The 20,826-nt window shown below is 38.0% G+C and overlaps 3 protein-coding genes and 1 long non-coding RNA gene across 5 annotated transcripts; 2 read left to right on the top strand and 2 right to left on the bottom strand.

Annotated features, from left to right (window-relative positions):
- Positions 1–152: 152 nt before the first annotated feature.
- mRNA-cap (mRNA capping enzyme) lies at positions 153–3,326 on the bottom strand. Its single transcript, XM_017151723.3, has 5 exons — positions 2,959–3,326; positions 1,951–2,901; positions 1,479–1,891; positions 523–719; positions 153–465 (listed from the first exon to the last, which is right to left on the bottom strand). Exons 1-5 carry the CDS (start codon positions 3,157–3,159, stop codon positions 281–283), a joined length of 1,947 nt encoding a protein of 648 aa, XP_017007212.1. The 5' UTR covers positions 3,160–3,326; the 3' UTR covers positions 153–280.
- Positions 3,327–4,782: 1,456 nt separating this feature from the next.
- On the top strand, positions 4,783–5,432 carry LOC138913834 (uncharacterized). Its single transcript, XR_011419701.1, has 3 exons — positions 4,783–4,899; positions 4,968–5,057; positions 5,117–5,432. It is a non-coding gene; the product is annotated as an uncharacterized lncRNA (long non-coding RNA).
- Positions 5,433–6,144: 712 nt separating this feature from the next.
- On the top strand, positions 6,145–11,540 carry LOC108064261 (type-1 angiotensin II receptor-associated protein). The gene is made up of 4 exons (XM_017151694.3): positions 6,145–6,727; positions 7,759–7,905; positions 10,803–10,872; positions 10,963–11,540. Exons 1-4 carry the CDS (start codon positions 6,680–6,682, stop codon positions 11,175–11,177), a joined length of 480 nt encoding a protein of 159 aa, XP_017007183.1. The 5' UTR covers positions 6,145–6,679; the 3' UTR covers positions 11,178–11,540.
- A 17-nt stretch (positions 11,541–11,557) lies between these two features.
- Positions 11,558–20,826, bottom strand: LOC108064251 (uncharacterized). 2 transcript variants are annotated; one of them, XM_017151686.3, is made up of 6 exons: positions 20,666–20,826; positions 14,363–14,674; positions 13,616–13,732; positions 12,853–13,139; positions 12,635–12,794; positions 11,558–11,969 (listed from the first exon to the last, which is right to left on the bottom strand). In XM_017151686.3, the coding sequence occupies exons 2-6, from the start codon at positions 14,569–14,571 to the stop codon at positions 11,807–11,809; spliced, it is 936 nt and encodes a 311-aa protein (XP_017007175.1). In that variant the 5' UTR covers positions 14,572–14,674; positions 20,666–20,826; the 3' UTR covers positions 11,558–11,806. The 2 variants fall into 2 exon arrangements, with proteins under 2 accessions (XP_017007175.1, XP_070074918.1); XM_070218817.1 differs by lacking the exons at positions 13,616–13,732; positions 14,363–14,674; positions 20,666–20,826 and adding an exon at positions 13,205–13,344.

Here is a 20,826-nt window from a genome sequence, read left to right on the forward strand (position 1 = left end):
TATTTGAGATATTCATTTAAAGGTATTAAAAAAGTCAAATATTTAGGATTTCTATACTATTAACTACTTGTTAGTCATGGAGCTATAAGGAATTCCACCTAAATTCCACCAGAAATACATAAATTCGCATCGTTTTGTCGGCCAACACAGTGTTGAGTGTAATTCTCTGTTTGAATTATATTTATTGGGGTCTGTTTAATTTCCTAGTGTCGGGTTTTCAGTGGTGCGAGTTGATGGAGAGATGAGGCGTGTGTGGTGCTGCAACCAGCTAGCTGCCGCCTTAGTGGTTCCGCCGCTGGGCAGGCGGTGCGCCGCCATGGTGGCCATGATGGCCATGCGGATGGGGATGCGGATGGGCGTTCTGCGGCGGCGGCATCATGGCATGATCGTCGCGAAAGCCATAGCTCGCGATATAGTTCAGTAGATATTCCTTCGTGATGGGCTGCTTTATGCTCTCCACAACGGCTGAAAGATATATATATATTAAGATATAGCTTATAAAACGGAGAACCCATCACTCACAGCGCGCTGTGTTGAAGCTATTCGGGTGCTTCTTGTCCGTTCGCTCGCGCATAAACTCCCAGGTGCCGAACTGGTTCATGGTGCACTCGACGATCCTGTTGTCCAAGTCTCTAATCTCCTTAGTCAACTTCTGCATGCGTCCGTAGGGAGCATCGTGGCCGCCCACGTAGAGAAAGCCCACCTTCTTGGTGAGCAGCCTGGCGGGGATTAGTTACAATAGGGTTAGAATCAATATATATCAATAATATCCTAGCCAGCGTTCTGAATTTGACACACTTGTTAAAAAGATGAAAAATTGTTGACATGTGTGTCAAATACAAAAGTGTTAAAATGTGAAAAATAATTGTCAACACACAGAGCTCACTTGTGTTTTTAACACGACTTGTTATTTACTCACTGTGTTTGTAACAGAAATGAAAATTACATTTTACTGACATTAAAGAGTCGAAGGGAAAATTAACAACCAAATAAAAATCAAAAACAAAAGTGTTAAAATGTGAAAAATAATTGATAACACCCAGAGCTCACTTGTGTTTTTTACTCAATATGCTTTTAACACGAGATGTTTTTTACACAAATGAAAATTACATTTTACTGACATTAAAGAGCCGAGGGGAAAATGAAAAACCAATATGTGGCATGATATCTTATATGTTATTTTTAACCATTTCCAAGCATATATGAATTCTTATACTCTGGAAAACCGTGAATTTTTACATTTTTTAATGTCAAAAACTCATTGTGTTAAAAACACGCTGTGTAAAAAATATGTCGTGTTAATAAAACGTCGTGTAAATAACACAATTGACATGTGTGTGTTATTTATGTTTCTAACATTACAATTTTTACATTCAAGTTAATAACTTTTTTTGAACTTAATACCTTGACATTTAACATGTTAATAACACAGGTTTTTAACAGTGTGTTAAATACTCAATATTCAATACAATACTCACCCCTCGCCCCGCTCCGTGATGATCTTGAGCCGAAAGTCCACCGAGTTGAGCTCGTGGGGCTTCCATTTGAACACGTCCGAGCAAACGCCAGCGGTGTAGGGCTGCTGGGAGGGCTGGAAGATGAGGCCGTCGGGTTCGTGGGCCAGCGTGCGCGAGAACTTCTCGCCCAGCAGGCGGGCCGACATCCAGATGTCCCAGAAATCCTTGCCGCGCACACTGAAGGCCTGCAGACGCTGATTGATAATCCCATGCTTCATGCCCAGAATGCGCGGCCCAATCACCTCCTTCTTGATGTAGTCCAGTCGATTGGGATAGAAGGGCTCGTCGCGGACATCGCGATGCGAGAGGCGCACAATGTCGTAGACGAGGTAGCGCGGCGTCACCGTCTCGCCGATCTTGTCCAGCACCATTTCCTTAAGGGATTTTTATTTAAAATTAGTTTTAATTGGGAGATTTTTTATTAATTAATTACCCCATCGAGCAGCGTTCCCTCGAGATGATCATTCAGGTTCTTGCCGTCCACAAAGGCCACGTTCTCCACCTGGAAGCACGAATGATTGCGATCGAAGAAGTACACCTCGTCGCGTCCATCGATGAGCATCATGTAGCGCGTGCCGTCGGCCTTCCAGGACACGCGATATGGGATCTCACTCAGCCGCTTGATGTTGTTCCTGTCCATGGAGACGGGCTGTGAGCCGGGAAAGCCGTTCTTGTTCCACTGGCACCAGTCCTGCACCTTCCTCTGGAGGTCTCCTAGCCTGGGTTGGTCGCTCACCTGCCGCACACCCGGCACGCCGGCCATAAATGCCGCATTCTTCACGACCATCTCGCGGCGACGCTTCTTGCGCGGCTGCCCATCGGAGGTGGAGGCGTCGCCCTCTGTATCCTCCAGCTCCTCGCCTTCCTGCTCCTCCTCCTGCTGATCCTCTCCTGCAGTTTGCTGTCCCGATGAGCTGGCCTCATCAAAGTGCCTTTTGACCGCCAGCGAGCCATCGCCATTACTGTCATCGTAGTCGAGACACCAATTGGGCTGCTCGGGCGCCGCCGGTGCGTCCTCCTCGTCCTCGTAGCGCTTGTACAGCTCGTTGATGTAGTCCTGCTTGTAGATGCCCGGCGGACGGGCGGTTGCAAAGACCGCCAAAGCGGCCTCCACGGAGCAATCGAGGCGCTCGACCATGTAGGAAACGATCAGGAACCCTGTGCGATTGAAGCCATGCGTGCAGTGGACGGCGATGACGTCGAAGGGCCGCTCGTTGATGAAGTTGTCCACGATCTCGATGAAGCTGTGCGTCTGCTCAGGTGAAGGTGTTTCGCCATGTCCGCGGCACTGCAGCTTGATGTACTGGGCGCCGCGCTCCTCGACGGTGGAGCGATCGTAGAAGCGCTTCGTGTTGGTCAGGTCCACCCAGAGGCCCAGTTTTAGCTGCAGAGGATTCAAGTGATTGATGGATATATATACATATGGATATATAGCTCTTACCTTCAAAGTCTTGCAGTAATCGAAGAGCATTTCGGGGCGAAAGGTGCACTCGATGGGCATCTTGTCCTGGAAGCCCTGGCTCAGCGGCGTCTTGAAGGCCAGGAAGCGCTCCGCAATGATGGAGTCGCTCTTCCGCGGACAGTAGAGCCATCTATTGGGCAGTGGCCCGGATCCCCGCTGATCCCGATGAGATTGGGCCATTCTGCGGCCGCTCCTGCTGCTCCCGCTGCTGATGCTCCTGCTCCCGCTGCTGCTCCTTCTGCCAGGTGATGACGACGACGACGACGGTGATCCGTTTCCAGGTGATATGCTTGGGTAACGGGGTCGTCACGGGTGCGCGGCAGTAGCTGCTCGGATTCGGATTCGTTTTCGTTCGTCGCCTACTGAATCTACCGCAAAATGCCCTAATTAATACCGCCCCTGGCTGGCACTTTTCCCTGCGGTATTTATTTAAATACCAAAAATAAAAGTGACTGGAAATACCAGATAGGTGGTATTACCCTGCTCTAGCTTTTTGGCGCGCAAGTTGAAGTTGATTTGAATTAAAAGAAAGATTATAATGTAGAACACATTTGAATTATCAAAGATGTTTATTTTACCTCAAAAATAAACAAAAATGTTGATTAACTCACAAAAAAAAACTAATTATATTCCTGAGAGTATGGGAGTTACGGGTTCTAGTTGTCCGATCGGGCTGGATCTTATATGGTTATTGCTTCCTAATAAGTTGATAAAACTCTGCCAGGCTAATAGTAAGCTTTTCAAAATTGCTCATTTTTTTCTGGCAAATTTAAATATTTTAAAAAATATTTCTTTAATAAAATAATGTTATTTAAAACAAGAAAGGAAGCTAGCTTCGGCCAGCTGAAGCTTATATACCCTTGCAGATCATTCCTATTAATTAACAAATCGCAAAAATGTTCAATTTTCTAATATTTCTCATTAATTTTCCGATCGTTCCTATGGCAGCTATATGATATAGTCGTCCGATTTTGATCAAATTAAAATTGAAATTCGGAAATATTTAAAAAGAGTCATATCCTAGAGTAGAAGATAATACAATAAAAACCAAAGAAGCTAGAATTTATTTCCTATTACTTTTCCATTAATTTTCCGATCGTTCCTATGGCAGCTATATGATATAGTCGTCCGATTTTGATTAAATTAAAATTGAAATTCGGAAATATTTAAAAAGAGTCATATCCTAAAGTAGAAGATAATACAATAAAAACCAAAGAAGCTTGAATTTATTTCCTATTACTTTTCCATTAATTTTCCGATCGTTCCTATGGCAGCTATATGATATAGTAGTCCGATTTTTTAAAAAATTAATTCGAAATTCAGAAATATTTAAAAAATAACATCCCCAAAAGTAGAAGGTAATATTTCAAAAAACACCGAAGCTAGAATTTTTTAAAGTTTTTTTTTTCCGATTGTTCCTATGGGAGCTATAAGATATAGTTGTCCGATCCGGTCGGCTCCGACATATATACTACCTGCAATAGAAAGAAGACTTTTGCGAAAGTTTTGTCCCGATAGCTCAAAAACTGAGAGACTAGTTTGCGTAGAAACAGACAGACGGACAGACGGACAGACGGACAGACGGACGGACAGACGGACATGGCTAGATCGACTCGTCTTGTGATGCTGATCAAGAATATATATACTTTATGGGGTCGGAAACGTCTCCTTCACTGCGTTGCAAACTTCTGACTGAAATCATAATACCCTCTGCAAGGGTATAAAAATTTTAAAATTACCAATCACACTAGCCTTGAAACTAGTTGTCATCGAACTGGGCTATATAAGGCCGAGCCCAATCCGTAAAAATTCAGTTAGCCACCAGAGCTCCTACGAAGCACATCGTTATTTTCGTTTCAAAAAAAAAAAAACTAAATTTTAAAATTAAAATTGAAAAAATATTACAAAAATTTCCAACGGGTGAGAAAGAAACCATATTATATTCCGTATTGCCAACCCATAAAGTGTACACAATTAATCTTGATCAGGATTACCATCACATTCCATTTGCTCTTCAAAAAGTTAGAGGAATCGTATCTAAAAACCAGTAAAATCGCTCTTAATTTTTTCCGTTTTCCGTGTGAGTTTTAAATCTATTGATTTTAAATTAGCTAATTAGTTTTTTTTTTTCCACCAGGACTTCTTTACTGGATTTGTCCAGATCTGAGGACTTTTCTGTATGCAGCCCGGTAGTCTAAAGGAGCAGTGATTTACCATTCAACCGGCATGAAGACCATGTAGGCGCCCACCGAAATGCATAGAACTTGGATTATGGTCTTTAATCCGACGGTAAAGCGAAAGTGCCAGGTCTCTATCAACTTGGACTTCAACTAGATTAACGGAGCCACCTCAATTCCCATATCAGAATGCGATGCGAACTCTATAAGGATGCGATGGACAACACTACATCTATTGGTGACTCAATTTAAGGATCAACGGTAGAGAGTTTGTGTCCACCCCACTTGTGCAGACTTTTAACAGCTCTCTTAGCCTGGTAACCACGTTAAGAGAGTTATCAAATGTCTGGCCCACGTGGGGTGGAGACATACTCTCTATAGCGGCTACTACCCATTCGCCAATGGATCCTTCATAACATCGCATTTTTGGAAAATATAAATAAATGTATGTTAAACATTAAAATTGCTGCAAAAGTTTTGGATGTCACAATTGGTTATGTCAATGTCAATATAAGTTACATACATTTAGACACCTATATATATATATATATAATTATACTATCATTATCCTTGGTTAAAATAAATAAAATCTACTTGTTCAATTTAATTCTTATAAAAAATAAATTACTTTTAAATTTGAATTACCGCGGTAAATGGAGATGGCCCAAAAAAGAATCTATTTCTGCTAGAAAAACGCTGCACCATAACTATCGATATTTCCATCAGCTAGACAGCTTGGAATAAGTAAATGTTAAATATTGAACCAAGTGATTTATTCCAAAGAAGTCGCGGTCTTTAAATTATATATTTAAATCAAGAAAAGAAAATAAGAAAAAAAGTTCAGATGAGTATGACCAATTCTTAAATGCCAAAAAAAATATTCAATTTATCAGGTGACCAAAGTATCGCGCTAAAAATATTTATTTTTATTCAAAAATATCGATATATCGATACTTCATCGTACTTTTCACATCCCCAAAATTAACACCATTTACTGCATTCAAACATTCAAACAAAATTGGACGTTGCTCGTGGGTTTTCGTTCGTGTTGCGTTGCGCTGTTGTCCACAAGGAAGAACGGTCTATTTTTTTTGCGCCTAGCTGATAATTGTTGCTGTGCAACCGATCACTAATTTGGTGCCCTCCATTGTTAACGCCCCCCGCAAAAACCCGAAATTGCAAAATAATCGCAAAAAAAAAACAATAAAGGAGAGTGAAGACCAACAAGTGCGCTCACACACACACCGCACACAGTGAAACAATTGCGAATGCTTTTTTGCACCAATTGAAAGTGAATTGCAAGTGAAAATAGACTCAAAGTGGAACAATTCAGCAAATTGTTGCACACGAAAATAACAAAACAGCTGTTCCCGTTTTTTTTGTTATTTGTTTTTGTTCTTGCTGTCGCCGCCGCTGCGTGGGAGAGCAAAAGGAGTGAGCGAGAGAGAGAGGGACGAAGGAGATAGCGGTAACCGCTGCAACTGCATTTGGGAGAGAGCGCGAGAGCGAGAGAGAGCGACATCATGACCGACCTCAACGAATTAATGGGCTCCCCTTTTGTGCGAGTGAAGGTGAGTGAGCAGTGCGGGGGGCGAAATGCCGTTCTTGTTGCACTCCAGCATCCAGCAGGCAGTCCCACCCCCCACAAAGCAGAGCTGCATGTACAGCTGCGGCCGAAAAAATAGCAGTGGGTGGGTAAAAAAATATGCACTAAAAAGATCCGGTCGAGAAAATACTTATTTATTCTTTGAGGAAAATATAAGCATATAAAGAGATAAAATGGTACAGCTGCGGCCGTAAAAATATCTGTGGGCGGATGTAAAAAATAGATAAATAATTGTCAAGAAGCGGTCATAAGTAATGACAGCTGAAAAAAACAAAAAAATATTTATTTTGGGGGGCAAGATAAGAAATTGTACAGATCTGGTCGAAACAATAGCAGTGGGTGGTTGAAAAACAAATATTTATTTTACGTGTAAAAATGCAATAAAAATTATACATTTTGTAAACATGGACAGCTGTGCCCAAAATAATATTAAAACCGTCTAGTCAAAGTTAAGCCAAGTTAAATAAATATTAGTTAGGGCAACAGCAGTGGGCGTAAGAATAGTTATTCAGTCAGCGAATTAAATCTAAAGTATTTATTTAAAGAAAAAAAAGATAGGTTTGAAAAGAGGGAAATACACAAAATTACTATTACAGAAGATAGTAAGTTATTATTATTTTATTTACATTTTTAACAATTAAATGTTTTCTCTGTCTGATTCCAAAAAAATTCAAATATTAATAGGGCTAAAAAGAAAATACCCGCTTTTATTGTGATCACCGCAACTGTACTCGACTCTCACTTGTTGGGCCTCCTTGGGTTAATGGCCAGTCGCCGCTGGGCGGCGGTGATTAGCGCCCCAAGTTAACCGCAAGTGACAACCGATACGATATGGACTGCGATTGGCAACTTCGCCGCCGGAATCGTGGGGCTTCACTTGGCACTAAACCGCTTATGATTATGCTTATGTGTTAACCAGATAACCATATAACCATATAACCATATGAATTTCCCCAGCTAATTTCCCATTTCCCCCACTTTTTTACTATTTTACAGCTGGTGGCCTTTGTGCACTTCTTCTTCATCTCGAATGCCATGCTGGGCACCTGGGGCCACGGGGCGTATGAGTTCTACAACTTCCTATTCCTGATCGCCATGTTCTGGACGATGCACAGCAAGGACTCCATCGAAGCGGTCCAAACGGTGAGTCCCGAGTTCGATTCCTATTCTAAATTCGAGTTTGAGTTCGATCAATTGATTTACGTTTTGATTGCCGCCATTGAATCAGCTCTTCAATTAATTCGATTTATTGGCTTGTTATACCCTAAATATAGGGGTAAAATCATTATATTGTCATTGAAATATTAAAACAATTTATGTTTTGATATTTACTGGTTTAAATCATTAGCAAATTTTTTTTATATCACATTTTTTAAAAATAATGAATTGATATATTTACCTACTACATTTATTTGTAATTTTTTTTATCAATATTTCACCTCCTAAACATTTTATATTAAACCTACTGATAAGAAAGGTTAACCTACAGAATTAACATTTTTTTTTTACAAATTATGATATTAAACCTCCAAAAATAACATTTCCATATAAAGAGTGCAGTCCGATTGCATTGCTTTTTAAGACTTCGGCATACGAAATAGCTTTCCATTGTGACTCATGAAAGTATTGTGGAACGGTCTGTTTTGATGATAAGGGTGCCTATAAGTATTACGGTCTGTGTTTGTGTTCATCCAACTAATTCAAAATATTCTCCCAGCACTTCCCCATGGCGATTGAGCTGAGGTTTTAATCAAATGCTAGACGAACTCACACTGATATCACCTCGAAATTTGCTAAATCGGCTAAACCGGTTGCTCGAAAAGGCGAAAAAGCGCCAATCGGCAATTAGCATACACATGCAAAATATAAATAACAAATGTTCTCACCGAAATAGTTTTGACGAGTCGAGTCGCAGGTGCCAGAGAGAAAATCAAGATTAAAACAATGAACTGCAGTGATTGATTGCGATAGACTCACTGCATTTATTGCGATTAATCATAGCAAATTATTTTACGACCAGATTAATTGGGGTTACAAAAATAAATTAATTTTCTACTTGGGCTTGCAATTCTAATCTCGAATTATTTAATATTATTTTGTATTTCCTTTACCTTGAGTTCTTATAGAATAATATAATTTATACAACAAAATTATACAATTAAAGTATTTCTCCTAAGAAAAAAAAGGTTCCTAAGATTAAAGTAAAAGAAAATAGAATTAGATAAATTTAGATAGGTGGGTGATAGATAAGATAACACATTGGGGTTATCCAAGTGCCAAAGTCTTTGTTGATTCACAATGTGATTTACAACTGGGATTTCGGTTTTACTCACTGGCACAAAAACTACCTATATTATAATTTTAAAGGGGAAAACTCTTGTTCTGTTTTGGTTATTGCCAAAGTTGCGGCACATTTATGGCCAATCAATTTGCTCGCTTATGGGTTAACTGAGCCATAACAGGTTTCCCCGCGGCCGCGATCTTTAATCTCTAATGTTCTGCTCCACCCCCGAACACCATCGAGTGGCATGGCCAAAATAATAAAAACAGAACGGAACCAAATCCGAATCTGAACGCGTGGAGGTATGCTAATGAAAGTGGATTTTAGTCGAGTATGCACAGTAAAAAAATTAAATTCTCTTAATAAAAACTATTTTTTATAAAATCTTCAAAAGGTATATAAATATTATGAAACCCTTTTATATTATAGAGATAAAATTGATTTATCTAGGTGTTTTGTGTTAAATATTTTATACGTTTTTAAAATAGATGGCCTAAAAAATATCAAAATATTATAAATTAAATTTTTGTTTATGTGACTTTAAACTTCCCATTTTTTATTTAATTTTTCCCTGTGCGAATAAATGAATATAAATATTTTCACATACAGCTCCGTGGTTCCTTGAGGATTGCGTGTAAAGTTTTTTTGGGGTATGCGTGTATTAATAGATGAGTTAGCCGTAAGTAAAGACGGTAAATGGCTCAACTTTGACCTTAAGCCGACCGTAAAGTGACCACCTCCACCGAAAAGCCGACACTCCAACTGCTTTTTGGGTTTTTTTCCCGCCTCGAAGGACCGACCCCCAATGCACGCGATTGCCATTTCGGGTCACAGGCCCCTATATATAAATCGGGCACTACGATTCCCATTTAACGAGGCTTCCAACGAAGCCCTGGCCAGGATTCCCAGCCATCGGTGCTTGTTTTGTTTGCTTCCTTGGAAAGCCATTAGCAACGCCTCTTAATCAAGCGAACTCAACTCGATGTCAAATCCTTCGTCAGCCATAAGGCATTCCCATTGTTTTCTCTCTGGCCAAACTGTAAAAGAAAAATCAATGAACATAATTTATTTAATTTTTGAAATATGTAAATTGTTGTTTGCCACAACTTGGAGTTCCCTGAAGAGTTGTCGTTCTGCTTGATTCCTGAGCAAAGTGGGTGAAGGATTTTTGCGGGCGGTCTGGGAATTTGAATTCGAACATATGTTGGCTGTTGAATTTTACGAAGCGTATTATTATCAGAAAAGGGACACGTTATCGGATTTTATGTAAAATTGAATTTTTTAAAACCATATTTTTCCAAATGGGTATAAAAATTGTTTAAAGAAAACCGAAATTAAATTGGGCTTGCTTCTAATTTTGATTTTAGGAAAACATTTTTTAACCAGCTGGAAATCGGCTGGAAATCGCTTTTGAATAAGATTTTAGATCAAATCCAGCGTCTAGTAATTTTTAATGAACGTAAGAAACAACGATTTTTTAATATCCAATCAAATGTTTTGATTTTCTAAAAATCGGTATATTTAAATAATATATTTTTTTTTTTCCACATATTTAGCAATTAAATGGCCTTTAATTTTTTATGTATTTTTTCCTAATCAGCCTAAAAGTTTACTATAAAAAGGGTGTACTGAAAATAATTATTAGCCAAATAAAATAAAAATTCTCATTAGTTAGGGACATAAAACAGCCTTAACCCTTTATCCCTAACTCCACCATTTCCTCCAAACTCACGTTGTAGCATTTCGTATCTCTTTGCAGGCGCTCGTCATCAACGCTTCTAGCATTTTCTTTGATATAGTCAGCATTGCTATTCATTACGGTATCATGAGTAAGTCATCTACCCCGCCCAATCGTTTCGCTGAATTCGATATACTTACTATCCAAAACTGATATCGCACTCGATTTCCCTAATTTTCAGATGGATGGGCCGTGGCGTTCAGCATCATCAACCTGATCCTGCGGCCGGTGAGCGTGGCCCTGCTCTATCGGGAGTTCAACACCAGGGGCGGCACCCTGCAGACGGGCTCGGTCTTCCCAACCAGCCAGCAGCGGAGCTACCAGGATATCGACCGGCCCACCCAGCCCACTCCGACCAACTCGCAGCCCGGCCCCAATGTGGCCAGCATCTTCTAGGCTCTCCAAGACTCGAAGACCCTTCCAAGTACCTAGACCCATTACCATCAGCAAAGACAACCCAGAAATGTAGAAAGACTCCACTAGTCAGTGTCGCTGCCTGCTAAAAACTACAAAATTCCCCGTGATCGCGAATCAAAATTTTATATATATTATACATATATTTCTCCCCCTTTTTTTTTTTGATCGTCGAACGTTGTTTTGTTTTTGTGCAATATTGTGAGAGAGACAACGATTAAGGTTAAGCATTGTAGTTAAATATGGAATCGGAACTTTATAAATCAAAATGTGTGCGTGTTTTCCTTGTCCCATATGTATACATACAAATTTTTTTTACGTTGGTAACGAATAAAGACGGCTAATCAAATAAATGATACATATATATATATATTTATATTTATATTCGTATTTGTATAACAAAGATTGCAAGATTCTACATTATACTTATCCTAGATAACGTTAACGCTAAATGTAAACCGTAAACTGTAAACCCAACAGAATATTCGATAAATAAAAAGCGGGCGTCATCATTTGTAAAACAATAAATAGAGCGATTTCCCCTCCTCTTCATCTTGCCTCCCCACCTCCTGTACAGTGAAACCCCCTGAATTTTCGGGTCTCTCCCCCGCTTAGAATCCCTCCTTGGCCGCCCGGAATTTGTACTGATCGCTCCGTCCGTCCAGACAGGGCACCTGCACCAGGTTGAAGTAGATGGAGCCCATCAGCTGCGAGGCCGAGGTGTTGGTCATCTTCAGGCAGGAGAACAGCATGTCGTCGCAGATGCAATGGGACCTGTGGATTATAGATTAAAAATAAAAAAGAAGTTTTAAGTGTACAATTAAGAACAGAATTGTATCCAACTAATCTATTTCTATCATAATTTTCTTTAAAATGTTTATAAATCATAATTATTAATGTTTGACTATATAACATAAGTTTGGTATTTTAGGTATTTCCCTAATTTAAAAAAAAAGAAATTTAAGTGTAAAATTAAGAACAGAAATGTATCCAACTAATCTATTTCTATCATAATTTTCTTTAAAATGTTTATAAGTCATAATTATTAATGTTTGACTATATAACATAAGTTTATAGTATCGTATGGTATTTTAGGTATTTCCTTAATTAAAAGAAAAAAAATTTACTTGTAAAATTAAGAACAGAAATGTATCCAACTAATCTATTTCTATCATAATTTTCTTTAAAATGTTTATAAGTCATAATTATTAATGTTTGACTATATAACATAAGTTTATAGTATCGTATGGTATTTTAGGTATTTCCTTAATTAAAAGAAAAAAAATTTACTTGTAAAATTAAGAACAGAAATGTATCCAACTAATCTATTTCTATCATAATTTTCTTTAAAATGTTTTTAAATCATAGTTATTAATGGTTGACTATATAACATAAGTTTAAGTATTTTAAGTAATTCCCCAACCATTTTCCCCACTCACTTTGTGTACAGCGAATCGTTCATCAGTTCGTATTTGTGCTGATAGGCTCGGATCTTAATGGGACACAGATCGTGTTGGCGACAGCATCGATCCATGGCCATTTCGCTACCCAGATCGCTGTATGTCTCTGCGATATCGCCAGTGCCACACCATTTTGTGCCTGTCAAGGGGAGTTATCAAAACATTATTGGGTCCCATTTTATAGGTTAATAAGTTACCTGGAATAATGCCACTCAGCAGGGAGAAGGGACTGCGCGGAAAGATATTGGTGGCCAGCTTGAGGGCGACTCCATCGTTGGCTCCGCCCGTTGAGGATGCATCGCCAGCTCCGCCGCCACTGCTACGCTCATTGCCCTCCAGTTTGGATTTGTGACGCGAGGCGTAGCTCAGCTTGTCCACATGCTCGCACTGATCCATCAGCTTAAGCATCTCGTCGAATTTAATTTCCAGGGGGCGATTATAGTGCGAGAGGCCCTCCAGCAGCATCTTGCCCTCCTTATCGTTGCTATAGATTAAAAAATTACGGAGGAATATCATTAGTTGAAAAGCCTTTCTATGCGCTTCTCATACTTCGTAGCTGAAGGCACGCCTCATTCTTCTTTATTAGCAATACAAGTATTAAATTAAAATGATTTTACAAATAAAAATAATTTTTAATTTTCCAAAACTTTTATATTTATACGAGTATAACATACTCAATTTTTATAAACGTGATAAATCATGTGCCTAATCAAATATTCAGGGCATACCCTGTTGATTTTCTGTTTGATCAGCTGTCCACGCAAATCACTCAAAAAAGTACTTCCGGAAAACCTTGATTTCGTGCATAAAAAATTAAAAAAATAATTAAAAAAAATATTTTATGTCAATCTAATTATTTGGTATAACAATATAAACACTTTTAGCCTGAATAGTAAATATTATTTCTATTGTTTTATTTTATTTATTATTGTTTATTTTTTGAATACAACTATTACTTACTAGATTTCGATCAGCTCGCATCCGAGTAGCAGCTTCTGGGGTCCCAGCTCCGTTACGGCTATGGTCAGATCGTGATAGTATATCATAATGAGGGAGTCGTTGCTCACTCGCTTTCCGCTGCCGAAAAAGAGAGTGCACAGAAAGAAAAAAGTATTTAATTTGCGTATTAAACCAATAATTTTTAGGTGATACTAGCATTTAAATGGTATTTCAACTAGATATTAAAAAAATTATTTAAGTTGTGATATATATCATTAAACAAAATGATAGAAATATTTAAAGATGAGTAAGCTGTTGCTTTTTTTTTCGGTGCATAGTGTTGTGAGGGCTGTGAGTGAGAGCTTTGGCTCGAGCTCCGTGGGGCGGTTATGGGCACATGGCCAGGCGTCCGACCGTGCGGATACGTGACGTCCATGGCAATGGACTCGACGGGCGAGTGAAACCGTCTAGTCGATCGTTGGCTGACTGCTAATCACAGCCCGGATGGAATGGATCGCCACTCACTTGCACGTCTTCATCTGGCGCACGCTGCGCTGCTCTCTAGTTGGTGAGCCCTTCTATGCGCTTCTCATATTTATTAGCTAAGCGGGGTGGGAATTTTAAATTCTCTAAAATTAAGCTGATTTTTTTATGCTTTTGTTATATTTCTTAAAAAACAGTTAGACATATTTTTTAATTGCCCAGCCTAGTGGCCTTTCTATGCGCTTCTCATGTTTATTAGCTAAGCTTGAATGGTTCCCCACTCACCTGTACGTCTTCATCTGGCGCACACTGCGCTGCTCGATGATCTGCTGGGTGAAGGATTGAAACGACGGGAACCCCTGCAATCCTTGGGGCAAGCTGAAGGATAACGTGGGCTTGGCCACCGCCTCCGAGGTCAGATAGCCCAGGAGGCCGCAGAAGAGCAGCGAGGCCAGCAGCTGGAGGCGCCGTCGCAGCCAGAGGTTATAGGGCATCTTGGCGTGGTGTTTTGCTACGATCTGGAGGAGCTGCCACTAAGGCATCGCCGGCTGGACTGAGCCGCTTCCCAAAAAAAACACCGACAACGTGTCCAACCAACTGTTCCCAGTGCGAAAGAGAGTGAGAGTCGACTGTTGTTATTCTTTAATTAATCAGGTGGAGAAGTTCGCGCTGGTCTAGTGGTCTATTGGTCTAGAAGCACAGCTATTTACCGAGGGATAGGGTTTAGGGGTCAAGGGCTGGCCGTCTGGGGCTGCGTGTCAAAAGTTGAAGGCGTCGCCAAACGTTTTTAAATAATTCAATAGCTCATACGCCATACAGAGAAGTAGCTAAAACATTCATTTATCTAAACAGTATTTACCATTCTATGTAATGACTTATTACATTTTTAAATTAACTTTTAAACAAAAAAAATAGATATTTTTATTATATTTAAAAGTGAAAGTTAAGTTGTTGTTGAATTACATTGTTTGGTATTTGAATAATGACCCCCTTCTATGCGCTTCTCATACTTTTTAGCTAGAGCGAAGGCAAAAAATGCCAAAATTTACGAAAATGTATAAACATAAAGTAATTTATATCAAGAGTTATTTTAAATGCTAAAAAAATAAGTGTTAAATAAATATGATTCCTTCGCATGGAAATTCCAGTTTAATCTGCCTTGTAAGATTTTTTTCTTGTGTACATTTGATGAGACCTGGAGGCCCGCTCGCCGGTTGGCCAACTTCCCAGCATTGCGGGCGGAACTACAGTGGCAGGTGCCAAAAACCGCGACTCAGGTGACCTCGTTCCCAGCGGCGGGGAAAAAAGCAAGAGGATCGAGCTATCTGACCCAAAACAATGGCAAGTGACGACACGCGCTTCTCTACTCCTCTCCGTAATATATATATATTATATATCATATATTGCATCAGGCCGAGCCCTGGCCAAGAATCAGCCACGCCCTGTCATTAGCAGACAACCAACAGGGCGGATACGTGCAACACACATTACGTATACGCAGCGTTGACGGCCAGACAATGGTCTATCATTGTGGCAAATACGGTTGGTTGGTCGGTTGGTTGGTTGGTTGGCTGGGCGGATTGACAAATATGTTGCCAATTACTCGTTAGTCGACAGGTGGGCATGGGAATACAGATTGCAACTAATCGGTTTGCTAGGCGAGGCTGACTTGCATATACACAAAGTCTATTGTTTGATATTCAATTAAATTGGGGCTATATAAATAGTGACTCCAAAAAAAAGCAGATGTATTAAACCTGACATTGTTGAATAGTTTAATAACTTTATATAATTCGTTATGACTTGGTAAAAATAAGTAAAATTAGTTTGATTTTTAGTTTAAACTTTTATGAATAGAAATTTTCGAAAATTTATAACAACTGATATTTATAAAGGGTCTAATAAGTATAAAATATAAATTAAATTATTTTAGGTTTAGCTTAAACTTGTGTAAAAAAAATTTTAAAAAATTTCTAAAAACTGATATTTATAAAGGGTCTAGAATATTCTTTTTAAGAAAAGGCAATCTGCAAACATTAAAAATAATAAATACTAGTTTTTATAATTATAATTAAATCATAAATAAAAATAAAACAAAATTATTTTTATGAAAATAAATTTTTAAAAATGTCTAAAACTGGTTTTTAAGTAAAGAATGGTTATAATAGTTTTTAGATTTATTTTTATTATAAATAAATTATTAAAGTCACATTTATTTAATATACTTTCTTTAAATAACCTTTAAATGGCTTTAAGGCACCTAAACCTTTCTGATGGGCAATCTATTGGAAACCTTTTGCAATCTCGCCGCCAACTGACCTCATGGCTTGTTTGGTGGAAGGTCACGGGCTAGTTGTCCCTTGACCTTAGCGTGGCTCGGCGTCTTGGCCACTTAAATACGAGACTTTGGAGCCGCAGAAAGAAAAACATCCCTGTGAAATTCATTCCCCCTACTGAAACCCCCATGACTTGGCGAATGGCCTGAACACACGCACTGCGAACCTGCTAATAAAGCTGCCAAAATGTCCCCTATAACACCTTTTTTTCCCTGCCTCCTCATTCATTTATTGTTATTACTATTATTGTGTTTTTTTTTTATACTTTTTTTTTACCTGTCATCGCATAAACATATTTTTTGTTTTGAAACCACGAAAGTTTACGCAAGTTTTTTGGTCAAGAAAGGAGGGGGGGGGGGGGGGGTTTGTAGAGGCGGCCCTGTAGGTGAGCAAAGTGAAAGTGATTCCATGGGGGATTTCGTGCGATTTCAATGGCCACTATGCATACAGCCAATAAATGAGATGACGAAGCCGGCCAAAAAATAAAAAAAAGAAGTGGCGTGTGTGGCAATGGACCTTGCGTGAAACTACGACTCCACCCACTCCACTTCCCTGCCCCCAGCCACGCCTACTCCCGCCCCTGTTGAATTTCAAGAAAGAGAAGGCTTAAATCCACCGCTAAAAAAAATAATATTATTTCGTAACAGAAAAACAATTTCTTCTTTTAATAAAATGCAAAAACAAAAGAAATTTAATTTCAATAATTTGTACCTAATATCTAAGTATCTAATATTTTATAATCTGTACTTTATAATAATAAATAAAAAAATATAAATCAACAAATTTAAAAAAAATCAAGAATTATAAATTGAGTAATTTATATATTTTATATGACAAAATATTCAACTCAATACTTTTTTTCGAATTTTGTTATATTTTATATTTATTTTTTTATAGTGTATTCACAGATACGAAATATCACCAAGATATGTGTGTCAAGTGGAGCAGTTGACGACTGATCACCGGTTAGTTCAATGCTAAACGAAAATGCAAATAGCCGATCCAAAAAATTTGGTCGAAACGAATCTGCAGCGGAAAAAATCAGTCAAAATCAAAAATGGCCAATAAGTAATTGTGAAACCTCAAGTTCCGGAATGACTTTACAAATCGTTTTTTTTCTTTTTTATAAATTCTGAGTGTGTTTTTTAGTAATTTTTTTTCACTTGAGCTCAGAATAGTCATTAATCTGCATAAATGTTCTGGTTTTGGTTTAAATTACTTCCAACAACAATTAAGAGCCGACTTAGACCTTTTGCTTAGGTCAGAATTTAAATGGCTTCTAAGCAATTAAGAATTGTAGAACAGATTATTTATGAACTTTAAGAGCTGTTTAAAAAATAAGTAACCAAAAAGAAAAGAAGAATAAGGTTATTTTAGAAAATTGTACTAACCCTAGAAGTCACTAAAAACTTTTATTATAATCAGGAAGTATAATTGTTTAAAACAGGTGGTGTATAAAAATATATTTCCTAAAGTGTTAATTATAGTATTTTTTTTATTATTTTTTTGAGCTCGTTTTTTTAGTCACCCTAAAATAGTTTATGAATCATACTGCTTTGGAAACGGGTTAGAATAGTTTTTAGCACATTTTTCTATTAAGCCCCATACAAATTGTCAACTCATTGGGATCGGAAATGAAAAGAAATCAAAGGAAAAAACTCAAATCGAAGTCAAATAATAAATGGGTTGGAATTACTCTCGAAATTTCTAACAGTTTTCATCGCTGATAGCGACTAATGGGAGCCCCCAGATGCCGAATGCTGACAACGATAATGACAATGCCGGCGAAAGAAAAAGATGATCATCATAATGAAAGCGCTGGGTTTCTCGTTTCTCGTTTAATTTCTTCTGTCTCTCGTGATGGATCTGTGGGTCTTCGAGATCATCTCTAATGCGCTGAATCTTGCATTTTTAAGTGCCTCACGACAGAGACTTCCGGCGGCGTAGGTCCAAAAAAAAAAACCCCAAACGAAACTTGGCCAACTTGAACTTGGTCGGTATACGACTTTATGCGATTTTTCGCCAAAGCCAAGCACTTTAAATGCCGGCGAGAGTTGTGGTCGAGTTCAAAAGTGCAAAAGAGAAATAGGAATGAAAATACAAATAAAAATAAAAATAAAAACGCGGCGTCAGCTGCTCGGGGGCCTTGGCATAGGTCAGTGAAGCGTATTATGGCCCAAACCTAAACTCAAAAAAAAGAAAAAAGTTTTCTTTTGTTTTTCAAATACCCTATGAAAGGCAGTCTATGGATACCAATTAATTTTATTTAATTAGTTAAATTCAAAAGAAGAAAAAAATATTGAGTTTATATTTTAATTTAAAACGACTTAATTATTGACTCCAAAAATTTGAAATTCTTCTTGAAAATACTCCACAAATTACAAGAAAATAACACCTTTCTATTAAAACAATTTATAAATTTCTTACCAATTTGCTAAATAATTTTAATTAAATTCAAAATAAAGCCAATTTAATATGACTTAGTTTTCGGATCTAAAAATAGGAATTCTTAAATGGTAAAAAATACGAGAAACCATTTAGGGAAAAATGCTCTACGAAAAATAAATCACAAAAATGAAAACAGTATACAAACTTATTACCAAATTACTAATTAAATTAATAATTACTAATTAATAAATTAAAGCAAGAAAATTCAAACTAACAATAAATTCAATTTCAAAAGACTTTTCTTTTGGCACCAAATTTTATGTTATAAATTAATCTAATTTTCAGGGTATTTCAAGCGTCGGTTTGCCAAGTTGTCAATGCCTTTGTTATTTATTTTCTTGTATTTTACCCGCGGCAGAGGGAGTGCAGTAAAAGTGGCCATGGCTGCAGATGAGCCACAAAAACAGAAAAAAACAGAAAGAAAATAAACGGCGACCACAACACCAGCGGCTAAATACAGAAAATAAAAAGAAGCAACAGGTTTCCAGCTGGTGTCTTCGGATCGACGGATCTGCCTTAACTTTCACATTGGGCACCTAATTGTGGGCTTTAATCTCGGTTAATTTGCTCCAGTTTTGATCTGCGCTTGTGGCACACGGAAAGCTGAAGATGCGAATGAGAAGTGTGCACATGGATGGGCATGGTTTTGGACCCGTAAGCTCCATGGATTATGCAACTGGGAAGGGGGCGGGGGAAGAGTATCCAAGTCGCACTTCACAGCTGCCCGCTAATCCGTCCGGCGATTGTCATTATGGCCGTTCTCGTAAAGCCATTATAGCCATTCCCATTCCCAAACTGAAAACAGTCATATTGTTTAGGCCGTATAAAAGGTACATTATAGAGCTGGCCTAGACGTAACCAACTTTATGATCCGTATCATGGTCAAAACCGAAAAAGAGCTCAATTATGCTGACTTTTGTGATAAGCTAAGCCTTTTTTAATATCACTCTTTCATGGCTTGCAGAAGTTATGACCTTTGAAAACGAGCCGAGTTAGTTAATTAATATTTTTAAGCACCATGATATTCAAATAGAATGTTTCATTTGGTCTTAAATTTAATACTACTATTGAAAATTTTATAAAAAAATATATAAATACTACTAAATAAATAACAAATAATTAAATGGATATTTTTTTGTTTTTTCTGTGACTAAAAAGTTAAAAAAAAATCAAATGTAAATGCATTTAATCTTTAATTTAACCCGTTTCAGGGTTATCTTTTTCTTAATTTTTCCGATATTTTCCAGTGCAAAACTCTTCAACTTCTCGATCAAGTTCGGCCATAAAAGGCAGCAAACTACAACAACTCGGGGAATTTGCCACAGATCCGCGGATCCCCAATGAGTGCGCACTTTTGAACTTGCGCGCCACTTTAATGGACAACATTAACCAAGAATGCAACATCAACAATAATAAAGAATCGTCTGATTTTAAAAAGAAAAATATAAATGTATACACAAAAAATCAATAAATATTTTTAAATAAAAAAGCAAAAAAAATCAAGTATGAAATAATAACAAATTAACCACATAAATAATAAAAATCAAATCCAATCTATGGTATAAAAATAAATAATTTATAAAACGTAATTAAATAATTTTAAAGCATTTAAAATAAGTTTTAAAATTTTTAAGTTTTGTTTTTTGGGCATGTAAATCTGAATAAATAAATTAAAAATCATATTGAGATATTGCGGACATAATTCCCCCAACTTTGGACACAGCAGCACGATTAAAATGATGCACTCAGAACTGTCTGCCTTTTTCGTTTCTTGTACTGGTCAGTTTCACTTTTCCACACTCACAAAAACAAAATGCAAAGGAAGGCCTATTTTTCCCACCGATTCCGATTCCGACGAGGCGCATGCGCATGCGCAACCGATGATATATGTACTCAAGTGGATTCACGATTTAACAACCGGCACACCGCAATCGCAATGCAAACCGCTCGCTGCCGCGCAAAGTC

The sequence above is a fragment of the Drosophila takahashii genome, chromosome X (genome assembly GCF_030179915.1).
Source record: "Drosophila takahashii strain IR98-3 E-12201 chromosome X, DtakHiC1v2, whole genome shotgun sequence".
Lineage (NCBI taxonomy): Eukaryota > Metazoa > Arthropoda > Insecta > Diptera > Drosophilidae > Drosophila > Drosophila takahashii.